The sequence below is a fragment of the Cajanus cajan genome, chromosome 7, assembly GCF_000230855.2.
Source record: "Cajanus cajan strain Asha chromosome 7, NIPB_CcT2T_4, whole genome shotgun sequence".
Lineage (NCBI taxonomy): Eukaryota > Viridiplantae > Streptophyta > Magnoliopsida > Fabales > Fabaceae > Cajanus > Cajanus cajan.
The window spans coordinates 7093449-7121274 of NC_138523.1; the positions used below are offsets into that span (position 1 = coordinate 7093449).

Below are 27826 nucleotides of genomic sequence, written 5' to 3' on the forward strand. Positions count from 1 at the left end.
CCTAGTGATGAAGTTAATCGCCTTAAAGCTCAGTTGGTAGCCAAGGGATACACTCATATGGCTAAGATCACCAAGGTTCGGATCTTTCTTGTTGTGGTGACTATTTGTCATTGGCCACTCCACTAGCTTGACATTAAAAATGCCTTCCTTCATGGTGACGTTGAGGAAGAGATTTACATGGAGCAACCTCCTAGATTTGTTACTCAAGGGGAGTGTGGTCTAGTTTGTAAATTGTGTCAGTCTTTGTATGGACTAAGGATGGTAAAAATACCCGCACCCGTGGATATCTGCGGGGTAAAATCTGCTACGGATAATAAATGGATATGCTAATTGGGTACTCGCGGATAATGGGGACGGATAATTTTTTACCCATGGGTGGGGGCAGGTATGATGATATCCATACTCGCGGGTACCTGTTTAATATTTCTTAAATATCTTAATTATTCTTGTTCCACATAACCCTAAAAACTACACTCATCTTTGTGATACGAGACTTTCACTTGTGAGATTGATGTATTCTAAGTTATTGATTATCTTGCATTTTTATTATTATTTCAATAAAATTAACGTTAAATATAAGTTCAAAATTAACATTGAATTTTTATTTTTAATATTTCAATGACATTAAATATAAATTTAAAATTATTTGTAATATAATTTTTTTTTAATTTCTTAAAAACTTTATCAATATCCATGGATATCCGTGGGTATTCAAGAAATTCATAGATATCTGCTTAATGGATACTCGCGCAGATATGGGATGGGTATGGAACCAATTTTTATCCAGCGGGGCAGGGACGGATTTATTATTATCCGCCCCCATGAGGCCCCATTGCCACCCCTAGTATGGGCTGAAACAATCATCCTAAGTTTGGTTTGGTACATTTAGTCATATTGTACAGATTTTTGGAATGAAATGATGTGAGGTAGATCATTCAATTTTTTATTGTTATTCTATTGGGAAATGTTTATTTAATGGTCTACGTTGATGATATAGTCATTACAGGAAATGATGCTACTAGGATTTCTCATCTAAAAGAGCACTTATTTATCCATTTTCAAACCAAAGACCTTGGTTGTCTGAAATACTTTCTTGGTATCAAAGTGGCTCAACCAAAGGAAGGTGTTGTAATTTCACAAAGAAAATTTGCTCTTGATATTTTGAAGGAGATAGGTTTGGAAAATTGTAGGTCAATTGATAGTCCTATGGACCCAAATCAGAAGTTAATGATAGACTAAGGTGAAATATTTTCAGATCCAGAGAGATATAGGAAGTTGGTGGGAAAACTCATTTATCTCATTATTACAAGACTTGATTCGTTTGTAGTTGGAGTTAGTCAATTCACGCATAATCCTCATATTGACCATTGGATTGTTGTGATTCACATCCTCAGATATATTAAAAAGGCTCCGGGACAAGGATTATTGTATGAGGACAAGGGAAATACTCAAGTCTCAGGGTATTGTGATGCAGATTAGGCTGGTTGTCCCATACATAGGAAATCCACCACTGGATATTGTGTATTCATTGGAGGAAATATTATTTCTTGGAAGAGCAAGAAACAAAGTGTTGTTGCTCGATCTAGTGCGGAAGCTGAATGTAGATCTATGACTTTGGCTACTTTTGAACTTGTGTAGATTAAACAACGCCTTCAAGAGTTAAAATTTTGTAGAGTTAAGCAAATGAAGTTGTATTGTGATAATCAAGCAACCCTTCATATTGCCTCCATTCCAATGTTTCATGAGAGAACCAAAAAATCGAGGTTGATTGTCATTTTATTCGAGAAAAACTGTTGTCAAAGGGACTTATTGCTGAGTTTACCAGCTCTAATGATCAATTTGCAGACATTCTTACCAAGTCTTTAAAAGGACATAGGATTCGGTTTATATGTTTCAAGCTTGGTGCATACAACTATATGCTCTAACTTGAGGGAGAGTGTTAAATAATTGTTTTTTTATATATGTTGTACAACTTTATAAAAGCTGCTTTTTTGGCCTTATCTATCTTAAGGGTTAAGGTCTTTAGGTTGTAGCCTTGCTTTTGCTAACAACTGTACTTTTTTTGATCCTTTTTGTATATATATATATATATATATATATATATATATATAGGGGGATTATAAATACACTGGTGTAACTTCTATTGAATATTATACAGCTCAATAACTTTATATTAATTGTGAATTTTGTAAATTCAATCGTTAGATTGAAAATTCATATCACTTTTTTATATATGTATATCAAATTTTCTTAAAATTAAACAACAATTTAAAGGTAATCAAAGTGTTCATATTTTAGTATATTTTGAAATGAATATATTACGTCAATTTTGTTTTATAAGAATGAAGTATCAAATCATCTTTGATTAATATAAAATTTTGTATATATGATCTAGGAGATATGAACTTTCAATCTAACGGTTGGATTTTCAAAATTCACATTTAATATAAAGTTATTAAGCGGTGTAATACTTAGTTAAAGTTACACCGGTGTTATTATAACTCTCCTCATATATATATATAGAGGAGGGATCCTTTTATTCTAGGAGTAAGTCTACCTAGACTTACTCCGTTCAATAACTCATGTTCTACATTAAATTTCAACTGTTCAATTTAATGTTCTTAATGCATAGATCAAATTTGTAAATTTTTAAAAAATTTGAAAATTATTTGATACTTCATTTCATTAATTCAAATTGAAGGATAATCATAAAATCATTTTATACATTGATTCGGATAATCTCTATATATAATATACCAGCTGAGAGCAATCTCTCTGAATTTTTTGCCAAACATCAAATTTCAAGTTGGAGTACAGACCTTTTTCCCAATTATACATCTGCAAATGGAATTCAACAAAGGATCACGTGTCTTCACACACATCACCAAAATGGTTTTGTTGAAAGAAAACATGCCTTAGCTAAAGCATCTCTTCCTCTCAAATTTTGGGATCATGCCTTTGCTACAAGTGTCTACCTTATTAACAGACTTCCCACATCATCCTTACGGTTTGAAATACCTTATCATAAACTCTTTGGTCAGCTCCATGATTACAAACAGCTTAAAGTTTCCTTATTAGAGATGTTGTTTTTAGTGAGTAGAAATTTCCTTATGAAAACCAAAAGATACATGCGTCCCATCACGAATAAACACCATATTACCCTTACCCAAAGCTCAAATCAATAACCCTCCCTCTATCTACATCATCCACCTCCTTTAATAATACCACCTCTGAATCCCTGCCAGATACACATACCTCATAACATAGATCAATACACCAATACCGACAACATCTCCTCACTTAATATCTCTGCCATCCCTCATGACACTCACCCTATGCAGACAAGATGAAAATCTGGAATATCATGTCTTAGATTTCAACCACCTCTTCTCTTAACCCGCATAGAACCAACATCAACCAAACCAGCCATTCCTGTATGGCTTGATGCAATGAAAGTTAAATATGAAGTCTTGTTAAGAAAAAATACATGGACCTTAGTTCCACCTCCATCTAACAGAATTATTATTTGGTGCAAATGGATTTTCAGGGTTAAGTAAAATTCTGATGGATCTATGATGAAACTTTTTGCCGTCATCCAACCTGTTACTGTTTGCATTATCTTAACTTTAGCTGTGTCAATTGGGTGATCAAATAGTTTGACATTAGTAATGCCTTCCTAAATGGGTTTCTCGAAGAACTGGTCTGTATAACTCAACCTCCAGGGTTTAAAACTAGTGACAAGAAGCTGGTTTGCAAACTCAACAAAGCTATTCATGGCTTAAAATAGGCACCAAGGGCCTGTTTTTATAGACTTAGGCATACTCTTATTCAATTTGGGTTTAAAGGCAGAAGATGTGACCCTGTGAAAACTATCTAGATAATTTTTAAGAAGGTAATGAAATTATGCTTGTTTCTAGAACAAAACTATCTAGAATGACGTGCTTTTTAAAAATTTGGTTCCATTTTTTTATGCTAATATTTATTAATGTCACTCAGATTAAAAAATCATCAATTGAAGTATGATGTTTACGATTTCAAACAAAAGCAAATAAACGTTCAAAAGTTGCTTTAATTTAGGCTGTTGAGCAGTCTTGTATCGTCTTAACTGGTGGCTTTTTTAGATATTGTACTCGCAATAGAAATAGTAATTATTTCAAGTTTTAAAATCTGAATTTTCCTTGAATTATTTTGCAGCCACCAGACCAACACCAGCGGCTTTCATTGTGCTTTGCCAAACTTATGACAGATGTGACACTCAGCTTGGATGGAAAGAACAGGGACAAATTCTCTCAGAACCTGACCAGATTTAAGTCTGAGTTTTGTGCCAAATAATTTTGGCCACCATATTGTATTTGCTGCTTATATATTTAGGGTCCTGTACATCTTTTACCATGACTCATTTTTGTTTTTATGGGAGGGGATGCCATTTTTTCTTTTTTCCAGTGGTGGGGGATTTGTTTGATGAAAGGCCTGCTGGCATATTGGCACTCCTTTTATTAAAAAGCAGGGAGAGAATATAGCAATTCCTAGTTGAACAGGCTATTTTGATATAAGCGAGGCTTAAATGCCCTGGATGAAACCATTTAAAGTAGCTGAAAAATTGCTAAATTGAATGGGAATTTGTAAATTGTTTGTATAATTCATTTAACATGCTAGAGCTTTAAATATATGATAATTTGTTAATACTTCATTTTTTTTGCAGTGTTCTGAATTGCATAATTACTGGTGTTTGATTCCAATTTAAAAATATGTATTACTCCTCAGATTTTTATTTTATTATTTGACATATTTACACATCGTATTATTTGAGTCATTTGTTCTTAGTAACTTACATCAAGGGTCCAATCAAAAGAAAATATTTTGCTTCTTTAATAATTTTTATAATGGAACTTCTAACACTATAGGCCAAAAGTGAGTTCAATTCATTTTGATTTTTATGTCCAAGATGATAATGAATTTTACAATTTTGAAAACGTTTAACATGATCTTGCATTATCAAATCAAATTTTGCAATCATTTCAATTAATCTCAAAAAATTATCATCGGTATCTTGATATATTTTTTCCTTGGATTCTCGAAAAACCAAATTATGTTGAGCAAGACATTTCACAACAAAAAAAAATTCTAAGTAAAACTTGTCTTCAACAATTATTCTCTTTGTTAACCTCTTGTTGTAAATTTTTATCAATTGTTTGATTTTTATCCAATCTTGCTCTTATTTTATTCCAAGTATTTATATTAGTCATATGCTCAAAATTATTCTCATGTTATTTAAGTCTCTCAATACACTTTCAATCTCTAAAGCCCTTATTTGTTAATGAACTTTTTTTATTATCAGATTTGAACAACTTAAGAACAAAAATAAACGTCAACATGTTTAGAATAAACTAACCATTTCCTATCACTAGTTTTCCTATCACTAGTTTCAGTATTATTCAACTTTCTAGAATAACAAGCATATGAAAAATGTCTAGAAGTGTTAGGAAAAAAGATTCATTTCTTTTATAGTTCATTTTTCAACTAAAATGTTCCTTACTTTGTTATCAAGATTATCCCAATTTTTAGGATCATAAATATCTAAAAGAGAAATTAATTGTTCTTCGTCAATTTCAATATTTTCAATATTAGATTCATTTGGTACATCATTAGGTTCACTTAAGTCGTTAACTTCATCATTTTCACTTTCATTGTTTTTATTATGCAAAATATTTGATGGATCAAGATTTTCATAAGAACTTACCTCTATAAAAATAAATTTATCAAGAGCTCCTTGTGATTTTATTAAATCTTCCTCTCATTTTTTCCTTTTTCTTTTTCCACTTCCAAATAGATATTTTTTAGGTAGCATACTATAAACGATAAATTAAATAGTAAAATTACCAAAAAATGAGTAATAAAATGTGGAAGTAGAAGTCAAAGTTGAATACTCGTTCATGCGTTTACTAATTCTAATAGCTAAATTAAAACACTATAAACATATAAATAAAAAAATGTAAAATTATGCTAAAATATAAAGTAATCTAATATTAACATTTAATAAATAATTGTATGCTAAAAAGTAAAACAATCTAAATAATAAAATCATTAAATCAAGATAGAGCAAGTATCAATTTCCTTAGCTCATCTGTAATATCCATATAACTATATTTTTATTTTTAAATTTAGCATTAAATTATATGTGTAAATTTAATATTTTAAAAAGTAATAAAATATAAAAAATTGTACTAATTTAAAATTTTTCATATTTTACCGTGATGGAAAAATTAAGAGAAAATTGGATTGTTGTTGGCTTCTCTTCAAGTTTTTCCATAGATCTTCAGCTTCTTGATTCTCCTTAAGTTTTGTTGAAGCTTCCAGCGGAGATAGAAGCTCCAAGGTTCATCTTAGAAGGTGAAGAACACTCTCAAGTGGTGCCACTCCTTGGTGGAAGATTAGTCACTTCAAAACACACCACACTCTTGTATGAAGAAGATAAAAGAATTGGATTGAAATCAAAGAGGTTTGAGACTTTTGGAAGAGAGAAAACTCAGAGAAAATTTCAAAATTCTCTTTTACAAAGTGAAGGAAAAGACTTATATAGTGAAGAAGTGGCTTGTGGTGCAAGTTAGGCTAACTATGGTTAGCCTTCTTAAACTCAAGCTAACCGGTCTAATAACTTGGAAGCTTGTGGAACAAGCTTTAGCTTTGAAGCTTGGTGAACAAGCTAAGCTAGAAGCTTGTAGCACAAGCTATCCAAGTGTGTGAGAAAAGCTAGACACAACTCGACCAAAGGAGACATGGGCGGCCACCTTGTTTTCCTCCACTTAAGTCAATCCAAAATTGTTGGATTTGGCTTAGTTAGGTTCACCTAATGAAGGTGAGACCTAGCTAAGTCAAGTCCTTAGATTAAATGGAGTAAAACAAGCCTAATATGTAAAAATTGGCCTAGACTCACTACAGGCCCAATTGCTAGTTTCACCTACACTCGTTAATATTTGTCACTCCACTTCTGCTACTAAAAATATGAAAAATAATATCATTTAATACAAGGTCAAATGGAGTAAAAATCTCCAAATAAGATACCCTAAAATCCTAAAAGGATGATCTATAAGAAAAGGAAAAGGTGCCTCAAAATATAAAGACAAAATACACTATACAAGTATCTACTATATACAAGATACAAGAATATTAAACTATACAATGTATATATAATAGAGACTATGAGACTAAAAAAAGGAATCATACTCAATGCTCATATTAAGAAACACCTTCTCTGTAGAAGCCTCCTAACTATAGACCTAGTTAAAGGCCCAATGTTCTTCAAGTGTGAGTTTTCCTATGGATCAACTTTCACCATTCTTGATTTTACCTCTTCTAAAGGAATCTTTAGAGATTAAATTTCCATCATATCGTGTGAACCTTCTCTATATTACTAACAATATAGAGCGTATAACTCCAAATTTGATTATCATTAGTTAGCACTTATTTATACTTTGAGTAAAATATAAAATAAGACTCAATTATTAATTTAAATTATTTATTAATAATTTTTTTAGTATAAATCATTGTTTATAATAATATTTATTATAATAGTGATGATAATAATAATAATTATTATTATTAATATAAATTATTATTTATAATAATAATTAGTGTTACAATAATAATTATTAATAATATATTATTATAAAATTCCTATTTCTAATAATAATAATAATAATAATAATAATAATAATAATAATAAATGACCCTATGTAATCACGAATAAAAAAGGAAAAATAAAAAGTGGGTTGCATTATTAAATTTTTAATTATATAAATAATTTTAAAAATAAAATAAATAAAAATATATACAAGTAAAGATTTAAGTGATAAATATCAGAGTGCATGTGCCTTCTTTGCAAGACTAGTTGAGATGTTGTGTGGTGTGCCAAACTACCAATTAGTAGACTATAATAAAATCTACAATAAATATATAGATAAGCAAGGATGTAGTAGAGTTATACCAAGATTTTAGTGTAACAAGAAAATGCAGTACGAAGGTTTTAGTGATAATATGTAATCTTGACTTTTTCAGTTTCTATCTTTTAATATTAAAAAAAATAAATTAACCACTGGAATAGATTTAGAAAACTGCAAAATTTCTTAATTTTTTTTATCTATTATAAACTTGGTAATTATAGTTAGTAATTAAAGATTCAATTGATAAAAGAAGATAAAAAGTTACAAGTAAAATATAATAATGAATTAAGTAGTTTCAATAATATAAAAAAGAATAAGGCTAAAATCCTATTTTGGTCCCTTATATTAATTGTTTGTTTCAATTTAGTCCCACTTTTATTTTTGGTTTCAATTTTGTCCCAAACTAATTAATTGGTTTCAATTTAGTCCTAAATTAATTAATTAGTTTCAATGTGGGACTTTCGTCCAAATTATTTAAACGGAGTTAATTTTTAGCCATGTGGAGGCCACGTAGATGCATACGTGATACGTGGATGACACGTGAATGACAATTTTTTTGAAAATACCTGGACCCAGAATGGCCCGTTCTGAAACCAGAACGGACCGTTCTAGTTGCACTTTTGGTGTGTTAATTTTGCAAGTGAAACGGGTCGTTCCAGTTGCAAAAATTAACACACCACCAGTGCAGCAGAACGGGCCGTTCTGAAACTAGAACTGGCCGTTCTGAAACTAGAACTGGCCGTTCTGGTTTCAGAACGGGCGTTCTGGATTCAGAACGGGCGTTCTGGATTCAGAACGGGCCGTTCTAAAACTGAGAATATAATATTTTTGACTTAATTGTGTTTTTGATCGCTCAAGTATTATAATTATGCAATTTTGATCCCTAAGGTTTTAATTGAGTAATTTTAATCCTTAAAAGGTTACAGTTGTGTAATTTTAGTCTCACAATTTTTAATTGAACAATTTTAGTCTCTCAAATATCATAATTGTGTAATTTTAGTCTTTCTCATTAAAAATTTAATAATTTTAAAATTTTAATATATATATATATATATAATGTTTTAAAACTATAATAATTGTTTGCTTATTTAAATTAATGTATATTATAATTTTTTTTAATATATCAAATGATATATATATTTATTATTACTAAATAAATAAAATTTATATATTATTAGTATTTAAATATTACTGATAAATTAATATCAATAATATTTTTACTATATTTATAAATAAACTAATAATTTGATAAATATAACTTAATATATATTAATATACTTTTACGAAAATATAAATATATAAGATTAGATATATATTTCTAATTAATATACTTATATTTTTGTAAAAGTATATTAATATATAACAAGTTATATTTATCAAATTATTAGTTTATTTATAAATATATTAATAATATTATTGATATAATATCGAAAATTATAATATACGTTAATTTGAATAGATAAATAATTGTTTAATTTTAAAACATTATATATATATATATATTAAAATTATTAATTTTTAATGGGAGAAATTAAAATCATACTATTATGATATTCGAGGGACTAAAATTGTTCAATTAAAAATTGAAGGACCAAAATCGCGCAATTGCAATTCTTTAAGGACTAAAATTACCCAATTAAAATATTGGGGATCAAAACTGCACATTTGTAATACTTGAGGGTTAAAAAATGCAATTAAACCAATATTCTTTATTAATTTTATTAAAAAATATAATAATTTTGAAAAATATTTTTTTATGGTAAAAATTTTAAAATTACTTATTTTTATAAAATACAATTGTCTTATAAATAGAGTAATAATTTTTTCTTTTTCTTTTTCTGTTTGAAGAAATATTTAAGTATCACTTTATAAATTTTTGCAACTTATTTAAAATTAGAGGAATAAAATGATAAAAATTAATAAGATAAACATAATAAAATAAAATATATAAAAATATTAATATATTTATTCTATTAAATATAACAACATAATTAAAATATAATTAATGATATATATTTTATAAAATTATTAATATTTTATATATAAAAAAAGGATGAAACTGGAACGGCTCGTTCTGAAACCGGAACATTCTAGTTGCACTTTTGGTGTGTTAATTTTGCACCTAGAACGGGCTGTTCCAGATGGAAAATTAACGCACCAAAAATGCAACCAGAACGGCCCGTTTCGGTTTCAGAACGGGCCGTTCTGGGTCCAGGTGTTTTCAAAAAAATTGTCATCCACGTGGCATCCAGTATGCATCTACGTGACATCCACGTGGCCAAAAGTTAACTCCATTTAAATAATTTGGACGGAAGTCCTACATTGAAACCAATTAATTAATTTGGGACTAAATTGAAACCAATTAATTAGTTTGGGACCAAATTGAAACCAAAAATAAAAGTGAGACTAAATTGAAATAAACAATTAATATAAGGGACCAAAATAGGATTTTTACAAAAAAATAATTATTTTATTTAAAAATTAGTGACGAATATATTGTTAGGTCTTTATTAAAAGCGGGACTTGGACAATTGTCTTGGTTTAAAAGTCTCGAGGTCAGATTTAAATTGAACACAAAGCGCTTAAACTCTTAGATATTTTGTATTCAATTTAAATTAAGTACAAAATGTTAAGGAATAGACATTTTGTCTTTAATTTAATTTTGAACACAAAATGCTTATCCTTCCCCAAACGTTTTGTGTTTAAAGTCAAATTAAACTAAATATTTTATTTAAGAATAAATATTTTGTGTTTAATTTGACTTTTAACACAAAATAATACTCTAGACATTATGTGCTCAAACAACTCTCACCTTTGGAAAAAAAAATTCTCAGAAGTATACATTTTTTTATTCATTTTTTTTTTTGTTTACAATGCTATTTACATGACAGAAATAATTTATTTTGATAATTTTATTTTAATATATTTTTTATTATTATTACTATTATTTTTTTTTTTCACTAAAAAGCCACTTCTGATAAAATACCAACAAACTTATAATATCCGTCAATAACAATTTATGACGCACATGGGTATAACGTTTTTATTAGATGTTACAAAAAACAGTTCTAGCAATATTTAGGACACAAGTTATATTTTTAGCTGCCACAATTTTTTTTTTTCATTTATTTATTTATTTATTTTTATGCATAGAGATTATTTTAAATGTTAAGAGACTCTTATTGAGTCTGGTCCCACTAAAGATTGTTGGGAGAAAAAATCTTACTAAAAATGATCGGGACAGATAGTACGATGTATATACATATAAATAAATTGTTGGTCTAGACTAAAAAAATACTCTACTTTTTATATGTATTTTAATAAAGCGTATGAATACTTCGTATAAATAACATGAAAATATAATGTTAAAGGATCTACAATACTTCTGAAACCTTTTACAATCAATTCCTATATATTAAAAAAGAACTGTGATTTTTCGTGAATACTTTTAAAACCTTTCTTTTATAAAAGATTTTATAAGAATTTTTTAACTCTTTATCTAATATATTTATTTTTATTTATCACAGTTATTTATAAATTAAATATTAATATTTAAAATAAATTATTAATAAATAAAAATAATTTTATTTATAATATAAATTATTTATCATAAATTTAAAATATAATTTATATATTCAAATATAATATATATATATATATATATATATAATTTATTATAAATTTTAATTATATATATAATAAACATGAGTGTTCATTACACAAATTAAAATACTAGTAATCAAATATATAACATAATGAATGCAAGGTTGAAGTGGCCGGAATAACCGATAATTTTACATAATATAACGATAACTGGAAACAAAGAAAAGGAATCATTCAAATTGAAATACAAAGTGAAATTACAAGAAAGAGCATAAGCTTGTTGTAGTAAAATGCATGTGAGGTACTCCTGGATTTTATTCCTTATGCATTCAATCATGTAAGTATATAATTGAAATAAATAATATAGAGAATTCAAGGGCATTTGGGTTTATTCCCATGAGTCTTGAGGCGTGCATAACATGGACAAAGGTCCTTATGGCCAAAGGTGCCAGGGGGTACACAGTGGCATCTGTGGCAACATGACTTGCATGCTCTTTTGCATCTCTTCCTTTTAGATGCTTTGCTGCATCTCCGAGAACATTCATGGTTGCAATCTAATAAGGACAATGTTCAATATGATTTCAGTTATGCTACATAGCTAAAAGGAAATATACTCATAATATATCTAACTTTGATTCAAGAACAAGCTTAGGATAGAAGAAGATAATGCTAAATATCATTGTTCAATCTTATGATATTATCAAGGTTCTAATTATTTTGAATTGTATTCTACTTGGTTAAAAATCCATTAGTCAATCTAAGAATAGTCAGTTATGTGTTCATAAATAATTACAATCACAATGAATTTTTATATAGATAGTTTTGTTGAGAAGTGATTTTGAGATATTTAATTTCATTTAGATAAAAAATAAATAAATTTCATGTAGTAAATCAACTTAAGAAAAAACAACTGTTAGAGAAATAATAACAAACTTCAATTTTTTTACTTCATGAAAATGACTTCTTTTGGTGGATTTATTTATTTATTTATTACGAATTTAAACAGTTATCTAAATCATATAAATTTTAAAAATAATTTAAAAAAGCTGAAATATGGGATTATAATATTTCTCAAACATAGAGCAAAAATTTAGATCAATTTACTATATCCGGCATCAATTTTCAAATCAAACAATCACGTGAATAAAAATCCTTTTCAACAATAAATAGTCTCATGAAAAATATGTTTTGGAATTTTTCTTTTTTGGAACGTTCACGTGCTATTATTAGGATAAAACATATGATCGATTCTTTTTTCAAAAGAAAAGAAAAGAAAAGAAAAGAAAATTTTAGTTCTCAAGTGAGCCGAATACTTAGTTAATCTCACTACATGGGATATAAGGCTTGTTGTTTTGAGTAAAATATTTCACATTCTATTATTTGATTTAAGACGACTGATCTAGGTAGTTTTCACATAATTTATGTCTTTGGTTGGATGAAATTTTTATATATTTTTCAACTTTATCTTATAGAAGATACATGGACGGATTAGGTAGCTGCATTCATTATTGGCTAAATACCTATTTTGGTCCTTTATAATCTTTTTTTGTTTCAATGTAGTCCCACTTTTATTTTTGGTCTCAATTTGGTCTCAAACTAATTAATTGGTTTCAATTTAGTCCCTAATAAATTAATTGGTTTCAATGTGAGACTTCCGTCCAAATTTCTTTAACGGAGTTAACTGTTGCATAGGTAGATGCCACGTGGATGCCACGTGGATGCATAGGTGGATGCCACGTAGATACTACGTGGATGCCAATTTTTTGAAAACACCTGGAACCAGAATGGCCCGTTATGGTTGCACTTTTGGTGTGTTAATTTTGCATCTGGAACGGCCCGTTCCAGGTGTAAAATTAATACACTAAAAGTGCAACCAGAACGGACCGTTCTGGTTCCAGACTGCTAAACATAAACGATCAATGATTATAGTTTACGGTTGTGAATCATGGAAGGAAAAAGACCCAAGGTACAAAGCATTTCAAACACTGAATTTGGTAATATTATCAATGGAAATTGATAACTTTAATTGCTAAACAGTTATACTATACAATGTATTATTAAAAACAATGCAATGTATCACTAAAGGATGAACCACTTACTACCAAATTGACACTACCAAATTTTTATATTTTATTTTATTATTTAATTGTTTTTTATTTTGTGGTAAAATTATTTTCATTTTTAATGAAGAAAAAATTTATTTACTTCAAAGTAAGTCTTGATAGATTTATTCTATTTAATAATTAATGTTCTATATCAAATTTTTAAGAATTTAATTGTTAAATTAAAAAGTTTTTCATGTATAGATTAAATTTATAAAAAATTTAAAAAAATTAAAAATCATATAATACTTCGTTAAATTAATTCAAATTAACATATAAAATATTTTTATTTTAAATGAATGTAAAAATTTAGAGGACACTAAAAGAAAATAAATTAATAATTTTATTATGTTTATCCTATTAATTTTTATCATTTTATTTCTCTAATTTTAAATAAGTTACAAAAAGTTATAAAGTGATACTTAAATATTTCTTCAGATAGAAAGAGAAAAAGAAAAAGTTATTACTCTATTTATAAAGCAATTGTATTTTATAAAAATAAGTAATTTTAAAATTTTTACCATAAAAAAATATTTTTCAAAATTATTACATTTTTTAATAAAATTAATAAATAATATTCTATTCGATTTTGGAACGGGCCGTTCTGATTTCAGAACGAACCGTTCTGGTGTACTCTTGGTGTGTAAATTTTGTATTTGGAACGGCCCGTTTCTGATGCAAAATTAACAGAACAAAAGCGCATCCAGAACGGCCCGTTCTGATTCCAGGTGTTTTCAAAAAGATTTCGTCCACGTGGCATCCACCTATGCATCTAGGTAGCATCCACGTGACCAATAGTTAACTCCTTTAAAGAAATTTGGACGGAAGTCCCACATTGAAACCAATTAATTTATTAGGGACCAAATTGAAACCAATTAATTAGTTTGGGACCAAATTGAGACAAAAAATAAAAGCATGACTACATTGAAACAAAAAAAGATTATAAGGGACCAAAATAGGTATTTAGCCTTCATTATTTAATACAGTCCTACACTAAGTATATAGAAAACAATCGTTACGAAAACATAAACTCCTCAACCTTAAACACAATCATAGAGGGATTAGCAGAGCTATAACAACACCCATTATTACAAATCATGATTTTGAAATGCACTTGTACGGTTTCTATGCAATTTCAGATTGCAGATCGATATTAAAATATGAACAAATGTAAACCATTGTGTGCACAAGATGTGAAATTAACGTTTGGGTTTGAATACATATAAAGAATATTACCATATGAAATGAAACCTTTCCAAAATTTGCTACCCTCAAACTAACTATAAACTAAACATTATATTAAAGAGAAAAATGAACATATTTTATTTATCATTAAGGGTGTGCAAACTTACTTATTTTGTGCAACTGGACATGTTCTTTATTAAGAGCCACAATCTGACTTCCTTTAGTTCCTTCATAAGTCTGTAACCAAAAAGCAATGTAAGGGTATATATTTGGTTTTTTACAATTTAGTTTTGCTAGGAAAAATTATATAATCTACAAAATAAAGAAAAGTGTAGATTCACATGCCAACTCTCTCACACAAACATGCATGCATCAATGAATTGAAGAGTTATCTAATTGACTAATTAAGAATCTATTTAGATACAAGTATAGAAACATTTTTTAAAACTTCTCTACTAAAAATTATTTCTTATTTTCAATAAATAAACTCTAAAAACATTTTTAACTTGTATTTAAACAAACTCTAATATTTTAACAATAGCATAAAAGTAGAAAATTTTGGATTACTTACACCAAGAGAATTAGTTGCTTCAGGCGAAACTTTTGCGAAAACCTAAAATATAGGAAATCACACAAAGCAAAGCATAATTTTTTTAGTGAGAAGTTAAGTAACTCATGTTTGTCATCATAAAGAAATGAAGACACTTTAGCATTTTGAACATTGAAACTGTTATCCATGTACCTGTAGTAGTAGAAGAATGAGAAGAAAGACTCTGAAGAACTCCATCTTGTGCTAGGTTGATAAAAAAGAAGTACCTATTGACTCAATTTATATACACATTTTCTTGTTAATTAATTGTATCTTTATCTCTTAAAAGAATTTACAACCAATAGATAAAAGAAAATTCACAGGTTGTAGGTGATGAGTACGTACGTACTCTAAAATGGTGCATGCTGAGCTTGTTTTCACGCTATTTTGGAAGGTTCCTTCACTTTTCGTTTTATTGCTTATGCTCTAGTGAATACACAGCTGTGTGATGCTTTATCAGATAATGGAATCACGAGAAAAACTCAGGGAGATTGATTGGTCCCCTCCACTTTCCAGTTGTTATGAATTATGATAAAACTATCTATGCCTTATTTGTGAATATATAAGAACTTTAGCTATATATAGCTAACAAAAGAGACATGAAATGGATCCAACCTAAGGAAAATACGACATGCAATAAAATCCACAGTTTTGTTTTTATATAAGAAATTGTTACAATGACTCGTGCATTTGCACGTACGGGTTTCAATTTTAAAAATATCCATACTTCTCAGCTAAATTTACGATAATATATACTATCAAGCGGGAAAAATTTTCATCGAAAGTTAACACTTGGCAACGTTTTTGACAGTTTCGCATGATTATTTTCACAAAAATTTTGACACGAGTGAGCAAGGGTAACAATTATCATATTTTTTTTTTTTATGATATCTCATACCTGCTGGAAAAAATAAATATAGAAGTTGCATCCGCAACCACGTTAGGCAATTAAATTAATGTGTGTTGATTATTATTTTAAATAAAATTATCACTTGATTATTTTTTTTTCCTTTTATTTTTAGTATTTGTACAATTTTGGTCCAGAATTTTAATTTGTACATGTTACAATGAGGTACCTTAGTCGTCTTTTATCAACTTTTTAACGAAATCACGTAATTAACATTAGTCTTAGTTGGCAACTTCAAGTGTCCGTTACTTACGAAAATGTGACACAAGCAACTTTTTATTTAAAAATAAACTATAATTATAAATGTGAAAAGAGAAAATCTACAATAGCAGATTTAGTGTGCACTACTACACGTGAATATAACTTTTCAACCTTCCCATTGTTAATTATATTGCACTGAAAATCACATGTAGTCCTATAAATGGGTCAAGTACAATATCCTGGTCCAATTAGCCTGATATAGATGGCGAACAAGGCTAATAAAATTGAGTTCAAATTAATTTGGATCATGATATATACACCTCCATTTTTTATAAGTACACCTCCTTTTTGTAAAAAAATAATTAAATTTTTAAAATGTTCTTAATTTTTAATTTATTATTTTTATATTCCTAATATTTAATTTAACACTTGTTTTACATGTCTCTTTCCCTTATTTTCACATTTACCCCCTTAATTTTCTTCACCTCTACCTATTTTAGTAAGTAATTTTAATTTTTATAGTTTTACATTATTCTTTTACCTTTCCTCTTTCAGTTTTCTCACTTATTTCATTATCTGCATAGTACTCTAGAATAGTGAAAATGTCTTTTTTCATAACACTAAACTTAATGTTAAGGTTTTTGGAGGGATGAAAGAAAAAGAAGTGTTGGAAGAAAAAATGTATGTCTAATTTGATAGAAATTGTCGAGAAAACTATACGTACCTACAATGTTGTCGTCTACCAGTTTTATGATTTGGGTGCATGTAAAAAAGTGAAAGAAGTGAGAAAATAAGAGTAATATACAAATCGAGAAAACTAAAATTACCTGGTGAGAAATTAGAGGAAGACAAGATGGTACATGTGAAAACTAGAAAAAAAGAAGGAAGGAGGTGTGTGAAAAGAAAAAATAGTAAATTGAAAGTTAGAGATGTAAAATTAAAAATTTAAAGAATAAAAAAAATTATAAATTTTTGAATTTTTTTAAAAAAATTAAAGAAGGTGTACTTATAAGAAAATGGGGGTGTATATATCATTAGCCAATTAATTTTGGTCTAGTTTAGCCCGACCCAAAAATTCAATGACTCATCACGGGCTAGCCCGTAGTAAGTCGGACCAACTTGCTAGCTCATAAAAACATACATTTCTAAAATTTATAAAAAAAAAAGTAGCAAAAACAACTAAACCTAAAGGAGCATACTATTTACTAACCACTTTTTATGTCTTCGTTTATAGATAAATGGTTATTTACGTTTCTTTCGGAGAAAGATATGTTGAATGAAGACATTTAATGTACATCTAATATCTTAGTTTTGATAATAGAAAAGTGATCATTTTGAGTAACTAATATTTGTTTAAGTCATTTTAGAAAATATGCCTCTAAGATGTAGAAAGAACGAAGAATTTAAATTTTTTTATTAAATAACATATTTTACAAACAAATAATATTGAGACAAGAGCAATACATAAGAAATAGGATAGTTAAATGTTCATAAGTCCAATGTTTGTTTGAATGTTTTATGTCTTTAAAATACACATTCAAATGTTCAAATTGTATGTCAATGATTCTAATTTTGAAAAAAATATGGGATTCTTGTTCTAAATATGCTTTGGGGGACTTTTATAGGCATGATGAGTTCCTGTTTAAAATAAAGTGTTTTATGTACCTCTGTGAAATGTTGGTTAGAGAAACTCATGGCGATGGATTGATAGGTCATTTTGGTTCTAAAAGGACTAGAAATTTTGCATGAACATTTTTATAGGCCTAATATGAAGCATGATGTGCAATATGTTTATAATAAGTGCATAATATTTAAGCAAGCTACATTTAAAGTTAAGCCTCATGGTTTCTGTCCTAATCAACCTTGAACTAATGTTTCAATAAATTTTTGTATCAGGATTGCCTAAAATTCAGTAGAAAAGACAACATTTTTGTTGTTGTTGATAGGTTTAGTAAAATGACACATTTCATTGCATGTCCTAAAACCAATGATGCAACACTTGCTGATTTGTTCTTTAAAGAAGTTGTGTGTTTGCCTAGTTTGCCTAGAGTAGTAGTAAGTGATAGAGATGTGTCTTGAGTCTAAAGCCTTTTTTGAAGATGTAGTTTTAGTTGTAGCTTTGTTTAAGTTTACTTCATTTTATATTTTTGGCCTATGTTAAAAGGATATTATATTGATTATTTTATAAGACTTAAGCTTGTATGTGTTTTGCTTGTTATGTTGTTTATTTTCAAAACTTATCTTGTCTTTTTTTTAGTAAACATGTCTCAATGTTTCTCATTTTATATGAAAACATAATGTAATAGATTATCAAGTTTTGGTAATAGATTACAAAGTATTTTTACATTAAATGAAACTTGAATCATTCAAAAGAATTCAATGTTAAGTGAGATAATATATTATTATTTCAGGTAATAGATTACTAAAACTTAGTATTTGAATTGAAATTCGTAGCTCTCGCTATTTTAATCGAGTACCATTTGTGGTAATAGATTACCATGATAACTTTTAGTGAAACAAGTGTTTTCAGTATTAGGTTAATTCTTACCCATTTTAGTAATTGATTACCTCTGTACAAATTGAGTTTTATGCTTACTAAGAAGCACAGATTAATCGATTATCATGTCTGATAATGAATTACGTCTGTTCTAGAATTAATGTGGGTTCAATTTTAAAAATTTGGTAATAGATTACCTTCACAGGTAATAGATTACAACAATTACAATTTTTTTTAAATGCTAAAATCCTCTTTGCACTATAAATATAACTCCTTTCAAAAACTTAAAAGAGAGATCATATATACTCTGAAAAATGTTTTAGAACAAGATCATATCACAAACTTTTTAGAAAGAATACAAGTACTAAAGATTGATTGAAAAAGATGAGTTCTTGAAAGATTTCAAGAATTTTTTAGCTAACCTCTGTATAAGATCATTTTACACATATCATGTGTATTTTCCCAGATCATAAATCTTTATTTGTGCTTTTGGTTTGTTTACTCTTTAAGATAAGGTGTCTTTAAAAGAGTTAAGAAAAACTTGAGACTAGTTTTGTTTTTCTTAAGTAAGTTCTTGTGAGGTGTAGAAATCTTTGTTTGTGAAATCTTGTGAATTCAAGATTATGTATGATTTTTATTCTAATTGTAATATTGCTTGTACATGGTATGTGTAAAGAATATTATAGTAGAATGACTTGATTTAGTAGTGCGCTAAGTCAGAAATTGGATGTAAGCCCTGGTATGGTTGAACCATTATAGATCATTGTGTTATTCTCGCTTAACCTTTATCTCTTGATATAATTATGCTATCATCTTGTGATATTTGTTAAAAAAAAGTTCATGAAAATGTTTCTTTATTTATTATCAATTGTTGTTCATATTCAGTTTATCATATATGAAATTTGGTAATAATAAAAGAAAAAATATAATTTCTAAAATCAATTTAGATTATGAATATTTGATCTGCTACATGCTGTATCTGATATTTTGTATCTTATTGCTAATTTGTAATTTAAATTTGATTAATAGTAATTGGGATAAGAAAGAAGAGAATAAAAAAAACTTTTTAAAAACCATAGAAAGCCATCTAAGTGTAAAATTTATTCAACCCCTTTTAGATTCGTATTCTACCAAGACCAACAATGTGAAGTTCCTAAGTCATTTTTAGGAACTTTGTGGAATAAATTAGGAACTAAGATCTTCTTTTCCATTGTTTCACATCCACAAACAGATGGACAAACTATAGTTGTGAATAGAACACTTACTACCTCGTTATGTGCAATTGTTCAAAAAAAATTTAAAACAATGGGAAAAATGTGTATGGCATGTTGAGTTTGCATATATTTGAACTGTTCATTCTACTACTTCACATTCTTCTTTTGAAATTGTGCATGGATTTAATCTATTGACTCCTGTGGATATTTTTACCTTTGCCTACTAATAAGCATGCTAATTTGAATTATTAAGGAGTTACATGCAAGAGTTTAAGCCAACATTGATAAGAAAAATGAATAGTATGTAAAGCGAGCCAATAAAAGGTGTGTGAAATTAACTTATGAACCTAGAGATTAGGCTTGGGGTCATATGCAAAAAGAAAGGTTTCCAACTCAAAGGAAACCCAAGTTACAACCAATATGAGATGGACCTTTTCAGTTGCTCGAAATACAAATTGGACTTTACAAGTCAATATGGTAATATAAGTCCTAACTTTAAAGTGGCTAATCTATTTTTGTTTGATGTAGGTAATGCATATTATTTAAGGACGAACCCTTTTGAAGAGGAAGGAAAGATAATGATCCTACCTATCAAGGCAAAGATCCCTTGTATGACATTGGAGATCCCATAACAAGGTTTAGAATGAAAATGATGAGACAAACTTTACAAGGACTAATTGTGAAGATAAAGGCAAGTTCAGATCAAAGTTCATGTTTTGTTGAAATTGATCACTTTCCCACAAGTTGATGAAGACTTTAAGCCCAAATTGAAGACATGATGACAAACCCAAACTCATATGATCAAGAAGAAACATTAATGAGCTAGATTTCTTAGCTACAAATTTTTCAACATGTTCAAAGCTTGCCTTTTTCTTGCTACTTTTTCCTTTTTCTAAATGCTTCAACCTTTTTCAATATATACAAAACTTGCCTTTTTTTGAGCTATTTGGCTTTTTCTTTAATTTTGTCTCATTTTGGCTTTTATTTGTAATTGTCAATGATGAAGAGTTCCCTTTTCCTTGGCAATGGTGCTTGTTGGAGCACCATTAATGAGTATTATTTTGAAACCACTCTTAAATTTAATGAGTAAACCATTCTTGATCTTAATATTCTCTTAGACCATCCTTTATTTTGCTGAAGACAAAACCTCCTAGGTTCGAAGCTTGACCTATGTCATCATTGCCTCTCTTTGGAAAACAAATGCTTGAAACTCATTTGCTTTTGGTCTGTTGACCCTTTCGTTGGGTAACCTTTTCATATTTCATGTTGACTATAAGCTTTTTTATTCATCTTTTGCTGGGTAACCTTTTCATACTTCATGTTGACTATAAGCTTTCTTATTCATCCTTGGTGGGTTCTGCTTTGTCTCACTACCATTGTGTCTTTCTTTGATTTTCTAGAACCACTTCTAGAGAATGCCCTTATCGGACTAAACTTTTGACGTCTTTTTATTCTTACATAGCCTTACTCAGTGCAAGTGCTTCGGCTCAAGAGCTCCCCGTGATTCGTAGTAAACACAAACAAATAATGCAAGGATGCAAGACCAAAGAGAATGTAAAGCAAGAATGAATTGAAATTTTTCCTTTTTTTTGTTGGTGAATTTATACCCTTCAGTGTCGCTTATGCCATATTCTAAGCTAAAAAATACAAATTAATTTTACTTTCAAAAAATTAATCTATACCTATTAATTATCGATGAGGATTGTTAGCCTTTAACCTATGCAAAATTCGTTCCGGGTGTTTGTTTCTTGAACCTGAAATCTGTATAATTTGGTCATTCCTTGCTTGTATAGAATATAATCTGTCAACTCTTTAGATCAAGTGTCCCTAGACTGTGTTTTAAGACACCTCCAACCTCTCTTTATAAGTATTCACTCCACATATTTCATGTATCTCTTAGTATCATCTTAATGTCATATAAGTCAAGAGAAGAGAAAGAAAAGGGATATTTTAATTTTTCATAAGGTTCATTTAAAAAGGTTTTGAAAATGATTTTTTTAGAAGAAATTAGAATGACAATCAATGTTGTAGTAGTGTAGTAGTGTGGTTAATATGGTTAGTTTAAAGTCATTTTTTAAACAAATAGGAAAGACACAAATCACATTGCTGGAACATTAAGGTTTGGTTTGAAAATTAAATATTGATATAATTGATCTAGTTAAAGAAATAAAATAAATTGAGTTGAGAATTAATGTAAAAATACAATATCACATATTCCGAAGAATATTTTAGATATTCCAAACGTATTTATAACATTATTCAAAAAGGAACACAATTTCCATAAATGTAATTCTTGATAAACATGATTCTTAAGAATAAAAAAAATATATACACCATACATCAAACACCATCCTAAAGGATTTTGTTGCCTAAAAAACAAGTATTTTGTACTTTCAACTTCTAAGTCAAATCCATTCACCTCATTACTATCATATTTTAATGTGATAAATTCATTGAAATTATAAAATCAAATGACAGACATTAAAGTGTTCAAAATAGTGGTGAAATCTCTAAAAAAAAAAATTAGCAAAATTCCACTGCTTTTAAGAATTAACCAATATTAGTTTATACAAATGATAATGACATATGTCCCTTAACCTGTCCTTAGATATAAAATAGACTGTGTTGAGAGATAAATATTCCCTGTGTCTACTCATAATTCTCGATAAAAATTAGTTACTACTGTCAACAAAGAATACTTTGTTTACAATGATAAGCCAAAAATAAAAATAAAAAACTTTTAAGAACTTAAATATGAAATTAAAAAGAAAAATAAGGACTAAATTGAAAGTTTGTACCCCTGAAAACCTTATTAAAAAATCTAATAAAATTACTAGGACGGAAAAATGAATCTAGACATATGTATTTATCAATTTCAATTGTTATTCGACCACAGTTAAACTAATGAATGAAGCTTGAACTTTTCCTATGTCGATGACCCACCCAATTTTAATGACATTGGTTAATAAACCAAACGATTCGAAAAGATAAGCTATCAAATAGAAAATTCAAGCACATAAAAAAGTAAACAAGTCAAAACCAATACTAATATGATATAAGCCTTCTTCAAGTCTAAAAAAATCCCGAGTTTCAATTATTATATAAAATAAAAGACAAAATGCACTATATATGTACATGTACTGACATCCCCAAACAACTATTTTTGCACATATGTTGTCACCACTCACCAGAACCATAAGCATATCTTCTAGCTCATGGCGTATTTTTGAGTCCAAGAACGAGCAGTACTCTCGTACTTGGGCCTGTCCTTCTTGTACATGTGAGCAATATCAGGCACCAACGGGTCGTCCGGATTTGGATCTGTCAACAGGGAGCAAATTGATAGTAGAACCTGCAACAAATTGCATTAATAATCTAAGTCTCAATACATCCCAATGCTTTCCCTTTTCCTTTAGATGTAAATTCACGCCTTAAGACGAATTGCTTTACATTAAGAATTTATCAAAAAAATTATTAGTTGGGCAAGGAAACTAGAAAACAAGGCATATAGAGCCTCATACCTTGGAGACTGTGAGAGCAGGACTCCATTGCTCTTTCAAAATGTCTAGACAGATACTTCCATTGCTGTTTATGTTAGGGTGAAATACCTTGGTTCGGAAGGAAACCTACAAAAGCAAATTGTAAATACAATTCCCAGCCTAAACTATGGACATTTGTCAACATAAGACCAAATAAACATGCAATACATGTTTTGGGTCATGAATGTGCAATGTAAAATCCGATAAAAGGTTACAAGAGAAAACAAAAATGCATGTCTACCATAGGGAGGCTTTTGTTTTCAGTAGTTTAGCAATGTTAACATTATTAATCATAGATCATATCTAGATGTTGAACTCAATGTCATGTTATCTAAAGCTAACTACATATGAATACTTAATAAAGACAACTAAATTGTAAAACAAACAATTCATTTTCAAAGAGAAAAGATAAGTATTACACTACATGTACATATTAATTTCAGTTTCCCATAATAATTAAGGGGATCAATCTCTTAATTGCTAACGTAGTAACATGCATAATAAGTAAGCACTTGAATCTATCATGATGGTTAGGGTCTGGTTAGTTACCTTTGGTGGTTTAAATGGATAATCCGGCGGAAAGTGAATGGTCACCAGAAATACACCACCAGCATAAGGGCTATCGGTTGGACCCATAATTGTAGCTTGCCAATGAAACATGTCATCACCAACAGGGCCTACACAACAATGGAAAATATAATAAGATTCTAGATAACCTATACATAGAAAAAATAGCTTTAGGTGTACTCGAAACAGATACATAACTAAATATAATGTTATGTTTATTCATATTTCATATTATTTTACATCTTATACATACACCTGAATAAACCTTACTTTGTTGTTAGAGTTTCTTAAGTTCACATGAACCAGAGATCAAAACATCATAACCAACTCAAATCTCCATATAGCTTCTGCTACTCTCAACCAAGGCATTTGCCCACTAAATCCTTATCATTCTGTAATACTATCTTTTTTTACCACGGTTGCCAAGGTTGCAATTATTTAATTCATAAGATCATGTGTTGATCATAATATAATTTTAGAACCAACTTGATCAGATCTGCTAACTCATTTTGGTGAAATCAAGGCAGAATTGTCAGTTAAGATAATTAAAATAGTGGGATTAGCTATATTTAGCCATGGTAGATCAATCCAATTTAAGAGGGAAAAATCAAGGACAACCCAAACCCTAAAGCTATGTTTGACCTCTTGTCTCCTTGTTTCCATTCCATCATTCAATCAGTGGCTTCAGTTCGTCTGTAATCTGTATTGATTCATTCCCACAGGATGACTGGGTGATCTAGTGATTGACAATTGTGATTGAACAATTGAACTCTACACTCCTCAAACTCGGTTGAGGATTTCGGCTGGTTGTGGTTGGTTGCTAGTTTGATTCTACATTTTGTCATAAAACCTTTTCTTTTCCTAGCATTTTTGTAATCACTTGTAGGTTCCTTCAAACTAATTTGTTAGTGAGGCTGCAAGTATTTTAACAAAAACTATCCATTTTTCTTATTTATGTAATTTTATTTGCATACATATTTGCTATTTTGAACTTTAAGTAGGATTTTAGAATTCAAGTTATAAATTATAATAACACATTTCCCTTGTCTTCACGATGGAAATGTCATTCTTCTATAGTAAATTACTCCAACCTCCCTTATATTTATTGATTTATTGGACAAGAACTCCTATAGTCCCCTTTTTTTTCTAAAACCTACACAAAACCCCTCCCTATTTTATAAATATGCTACATTTATACCCCAAATCATTTTGCATAAAGTTGGATAAAAAAAAATCCTTATTATATAGATTGTTTGGTTAATGTTATCAATTACACATAGTGGCACATATACATACATTATAAATATTAAATAATTATTACTACGAATGTTAACAACACACTATTTTTAATACACTCTTATTAATTGAAAATTATTGGAAATCACAATTATGAGATTCATTAAATAAGATGTGTGATCTAAAAATTATGATTTCGAATAATTTCAACTAATAAGAAAGAGTGTATATGAGCATGTGTAGCTATCATTTTTATTAATACTAAATACAAGTACATAAAAATGCTGAAAAATTGAAAGAAAAAACTCAATTCATGAAAATATTTGTATGTAATAATAAAAATTAACAAAGCACAAGAAATTTGAACAGAAGAAAATGAACAGAGGACATAAAACACAACATTTTTTTCAAATAAAAAAGCACAATAAATTGAACAAAAGAAGACAATAGAAACCTAAATCGGGTGAAAAATAATTGAACATGAATTTAGAAACAACAAAACACAGAAAAAGGCGAACAACAAACTAGGTTCAAAATCTTTTGTACAGTGGGAGGGAAAACAGAGCAACAGGGTGAAAACTGAAAACAAAGAAATATAGATTGGGTTGTGCAGATTGTGGCCAAAAAATGCAGGTGAGAAGCCTGGGTTGCTCACAGGGGGTAGAACATCCCGCAAACACATCATCCATTCATTTGTTTTTATAAATACACATGAAAATCCCTAAAATTCCCATGTAACTTTAATACTTTAAAGCCTAAGATTCTAGGAATATTTCAATGTCACAACTAAATTGCACATGAAAGACTTAGGCCACACATCATTCTGAACTATTGAAACAGGACTAAACAACACAACACAATATAGGGGGAGAGAAAAATGAACAATAAACAATGGAGAGAATGTCAGCCCAAACAAACCTGCACTGCAAGATACAGGAGGGTCCTTTTGCAAATCCTTCAACTCCTTAGTAATACGTTTTGAAGCCATCACAAGTGTACCCCTAAGTTTAAGACACAAATTTGATCCAAATGAATTAATAGGACTCTATGAAGGTAATAAGGTTTATGAAAAAAATCAAAAGTCAATTTCAAATCAAACATCATGCAAAATAATTCATTAAATTTTTACAAGTAAACAAAACTAATGCATTCCAAAATAATTGTCAATCAAGGAAACATAACTATGTTTGACCAAGTTACTCCCCTTTACTCCATTAATACTATTTATCATCCAATTTACTAAAATTACAATGAGACAACAATAAAAAGGGTCGGCTCAAGTATAAGGCGGGGTTTGTGGAGTCCCTCAAGCAGAGAAGCATTTTCAGGCAGAGAAACACAGTTGTCTCAACAATAAGACAACACAATAAGAAAACCAAATATGAAGTCAATTTTCCACGAAACTACTTTTTACATTATTTATCCCAAATGTAAGATTAATAACTATGACGATTAAAATAAAAATGAAAAGTTCTATCACGACCAACCTATAAATTTCTAACAAAATATTAATAATAAGTGAAACACGGGATTTAAGCTATATACATGGTTTACAATCACATAGTTGAGAGCTTAAAATCAAATATAACATCAACATCCAAACGAGTAAAGGAAAAACAAAACCACCAGTTCAGCTGTCAAAAGGCAATAAAGAAATAAAATCAATAAAAAAAAAAAGCTAAATCAAACCCTAAAATTCACGAAATCAAATTCCACATCCATCATAACACTAATCAAGCAAAGCAAAGCAAACGAACAAAAATAGTGTTTCAGAGCAAAGAATAGAGATCAAAATCGAGAGAATAGAAAAAGGTGCAAAATACCTTGAAATCCTAGGGTTTAAAGTTTAATCAGCGATTAGAAAGCATTGAGGAGTGAAAGAGTGAGTCGCTCATGCTATTCCTTATATAATCTTCCGAGCATGATGTGTCCGTTGGATGCCATGCACCTGAGGTGAAATGAATTTTGCACTTTCCTTTTTCTTTTTATTCTAGATTATTCTATTATCTTCTATATAACATAACTAGTATTTTAGTTATATATAATTAATAATTGAAATATATAATAATTATATATAAATAAATATTATGTTTAAATATATAAATTATATTTAAAATTATATATATATATATATATATATATATATTATATTTTTAATTTATATAACTAATTTGTATTATAATAAAATATTTTTTTATAATTTATTTTAAAATATTATTATTTAATTCATAATATTTATAGGGGTT

The 27826-nt window shown here is 28.7% G+C and overlaps 3 protein-coding genes across 10 annotated transcripts in view; 1 reads left to right on the forward strand and 2 right to left on the reverse strand.

Moving 5' to 3' along the window:
* Positions 1-4690, forward strand: part of LOC109806327 (uncharacterized) — a 51869-nt gene extending 47179 nt beyond the window's left edge. For all 8 annotated transcript variants that reach the window (XM_083060506.1, XM_083060501.1, XM_083060505.1 and 5 more), the window contains one exon: positions 4195-4690. In XM_083060506.1, coding sequence (XP_082916632.1) covers positions 4195-4332 — 138 coding nt within the window. In that variant the 3' untranslated portion in view covers positions 4333-4690. The remainder of the gene's footprint in view (positions 1-4194) is intronic.
* A 7023-nt stretch (positions 4691-11713) lies between these two features.
* On the reverse strand, positions 11714-15665 carry LOC109806695 (gibberellin-regulated protein 9). The gene is made up of 4 exons (XM_020369169.2): positions 15573-15665; positions 15402-15443; positions 14998-15067; positions 11714-12097 (listed from the first exon to the last, which is right to left on the reverse strand). The coding sequence occupies exons 1-4, from the start codon at positions 15615-15617 to the stop codon at positions 11916-11918; spliced, it is 339 nt and encodes a 112-aa protein (XP_020224758.1). The 5' UTR covers positions 15618-15665; the 3' UTR covers positions 11714-11915.
* Positions 15666-23263: 7598 nt separating this feature from the next.
* On the reverse strand, positions 23264-27560 carry LOC109805858 (ubiquitin-conjugating enzyme E2-17 kDa). The gene is made up of 5 exons (XM_020368111.3): positions 27404-27560; positions 26499-26581; positions 24327-24454; positions 23760-23864; positions 23264-23590 (listed from the first exon to the last, which is right to left on the reverse strand). Exons 2-5 carry the CDS (start codon positions 26566-26568, stop codon positions 23447-23449), a joined length of 447 nt encoding a protein of 148 aa, XP_020223700.1. The 5' UTR covers positions 26569-26581; positions 27404-27560; the 3' UTR covers positions 23264-23446.
* Between the last annotated feature and the right edge of the window lie 266 nt (positions 27561-27826).

Excerpts from the sequence above, each read along its gene's own strand:
- LOC109806695 (XM_020369169.2), bottom strand. The coding sequence starts at position 15,617 with ATGGAGTTCTTCAGAGTCTTTCTTCTCATTCTTCTACTACTACAG. Across the intron at positions 15,444-15,572 it reads TCATTCTTCTACTACTACAG|GTTTTCGCAAAAGTTTCGCC; the intron begins GTACATGGATAA and ends CCTATATTTTAG. Across the intron at positions 12,098-14,997 it reads TGTCCAGTTGCACAAAATAA|ATTGCAACCATGAATGTTCT; the intron begins GTAAGTTTGCAC and ends TGTCCTTATTAG.
- LOC109805858 (XM_020368111.3), bottom strand. The coding sequence starts at position 26,568 with ATGGCTTCAAAACGTATTACTAAGGAGTTGAAGGATTTGCAAAAGGAC. Across the intron at positions 24,455-26,498 it reads TCCTGTATCTTGCAGTGCAG|GCCCTGTTGGTGATGACATG; the intron begins GTTTGTTTGGGC and ends ATTGTTGTGTAG. Across the intron at positions 23,865-24,326 it reads ATCCATTTAAACCACCAAAG|GTTTCCTTCCGAACCAAGGT; the intron begins GTAACTAACCAG and ends TTGCTTTTGTAG.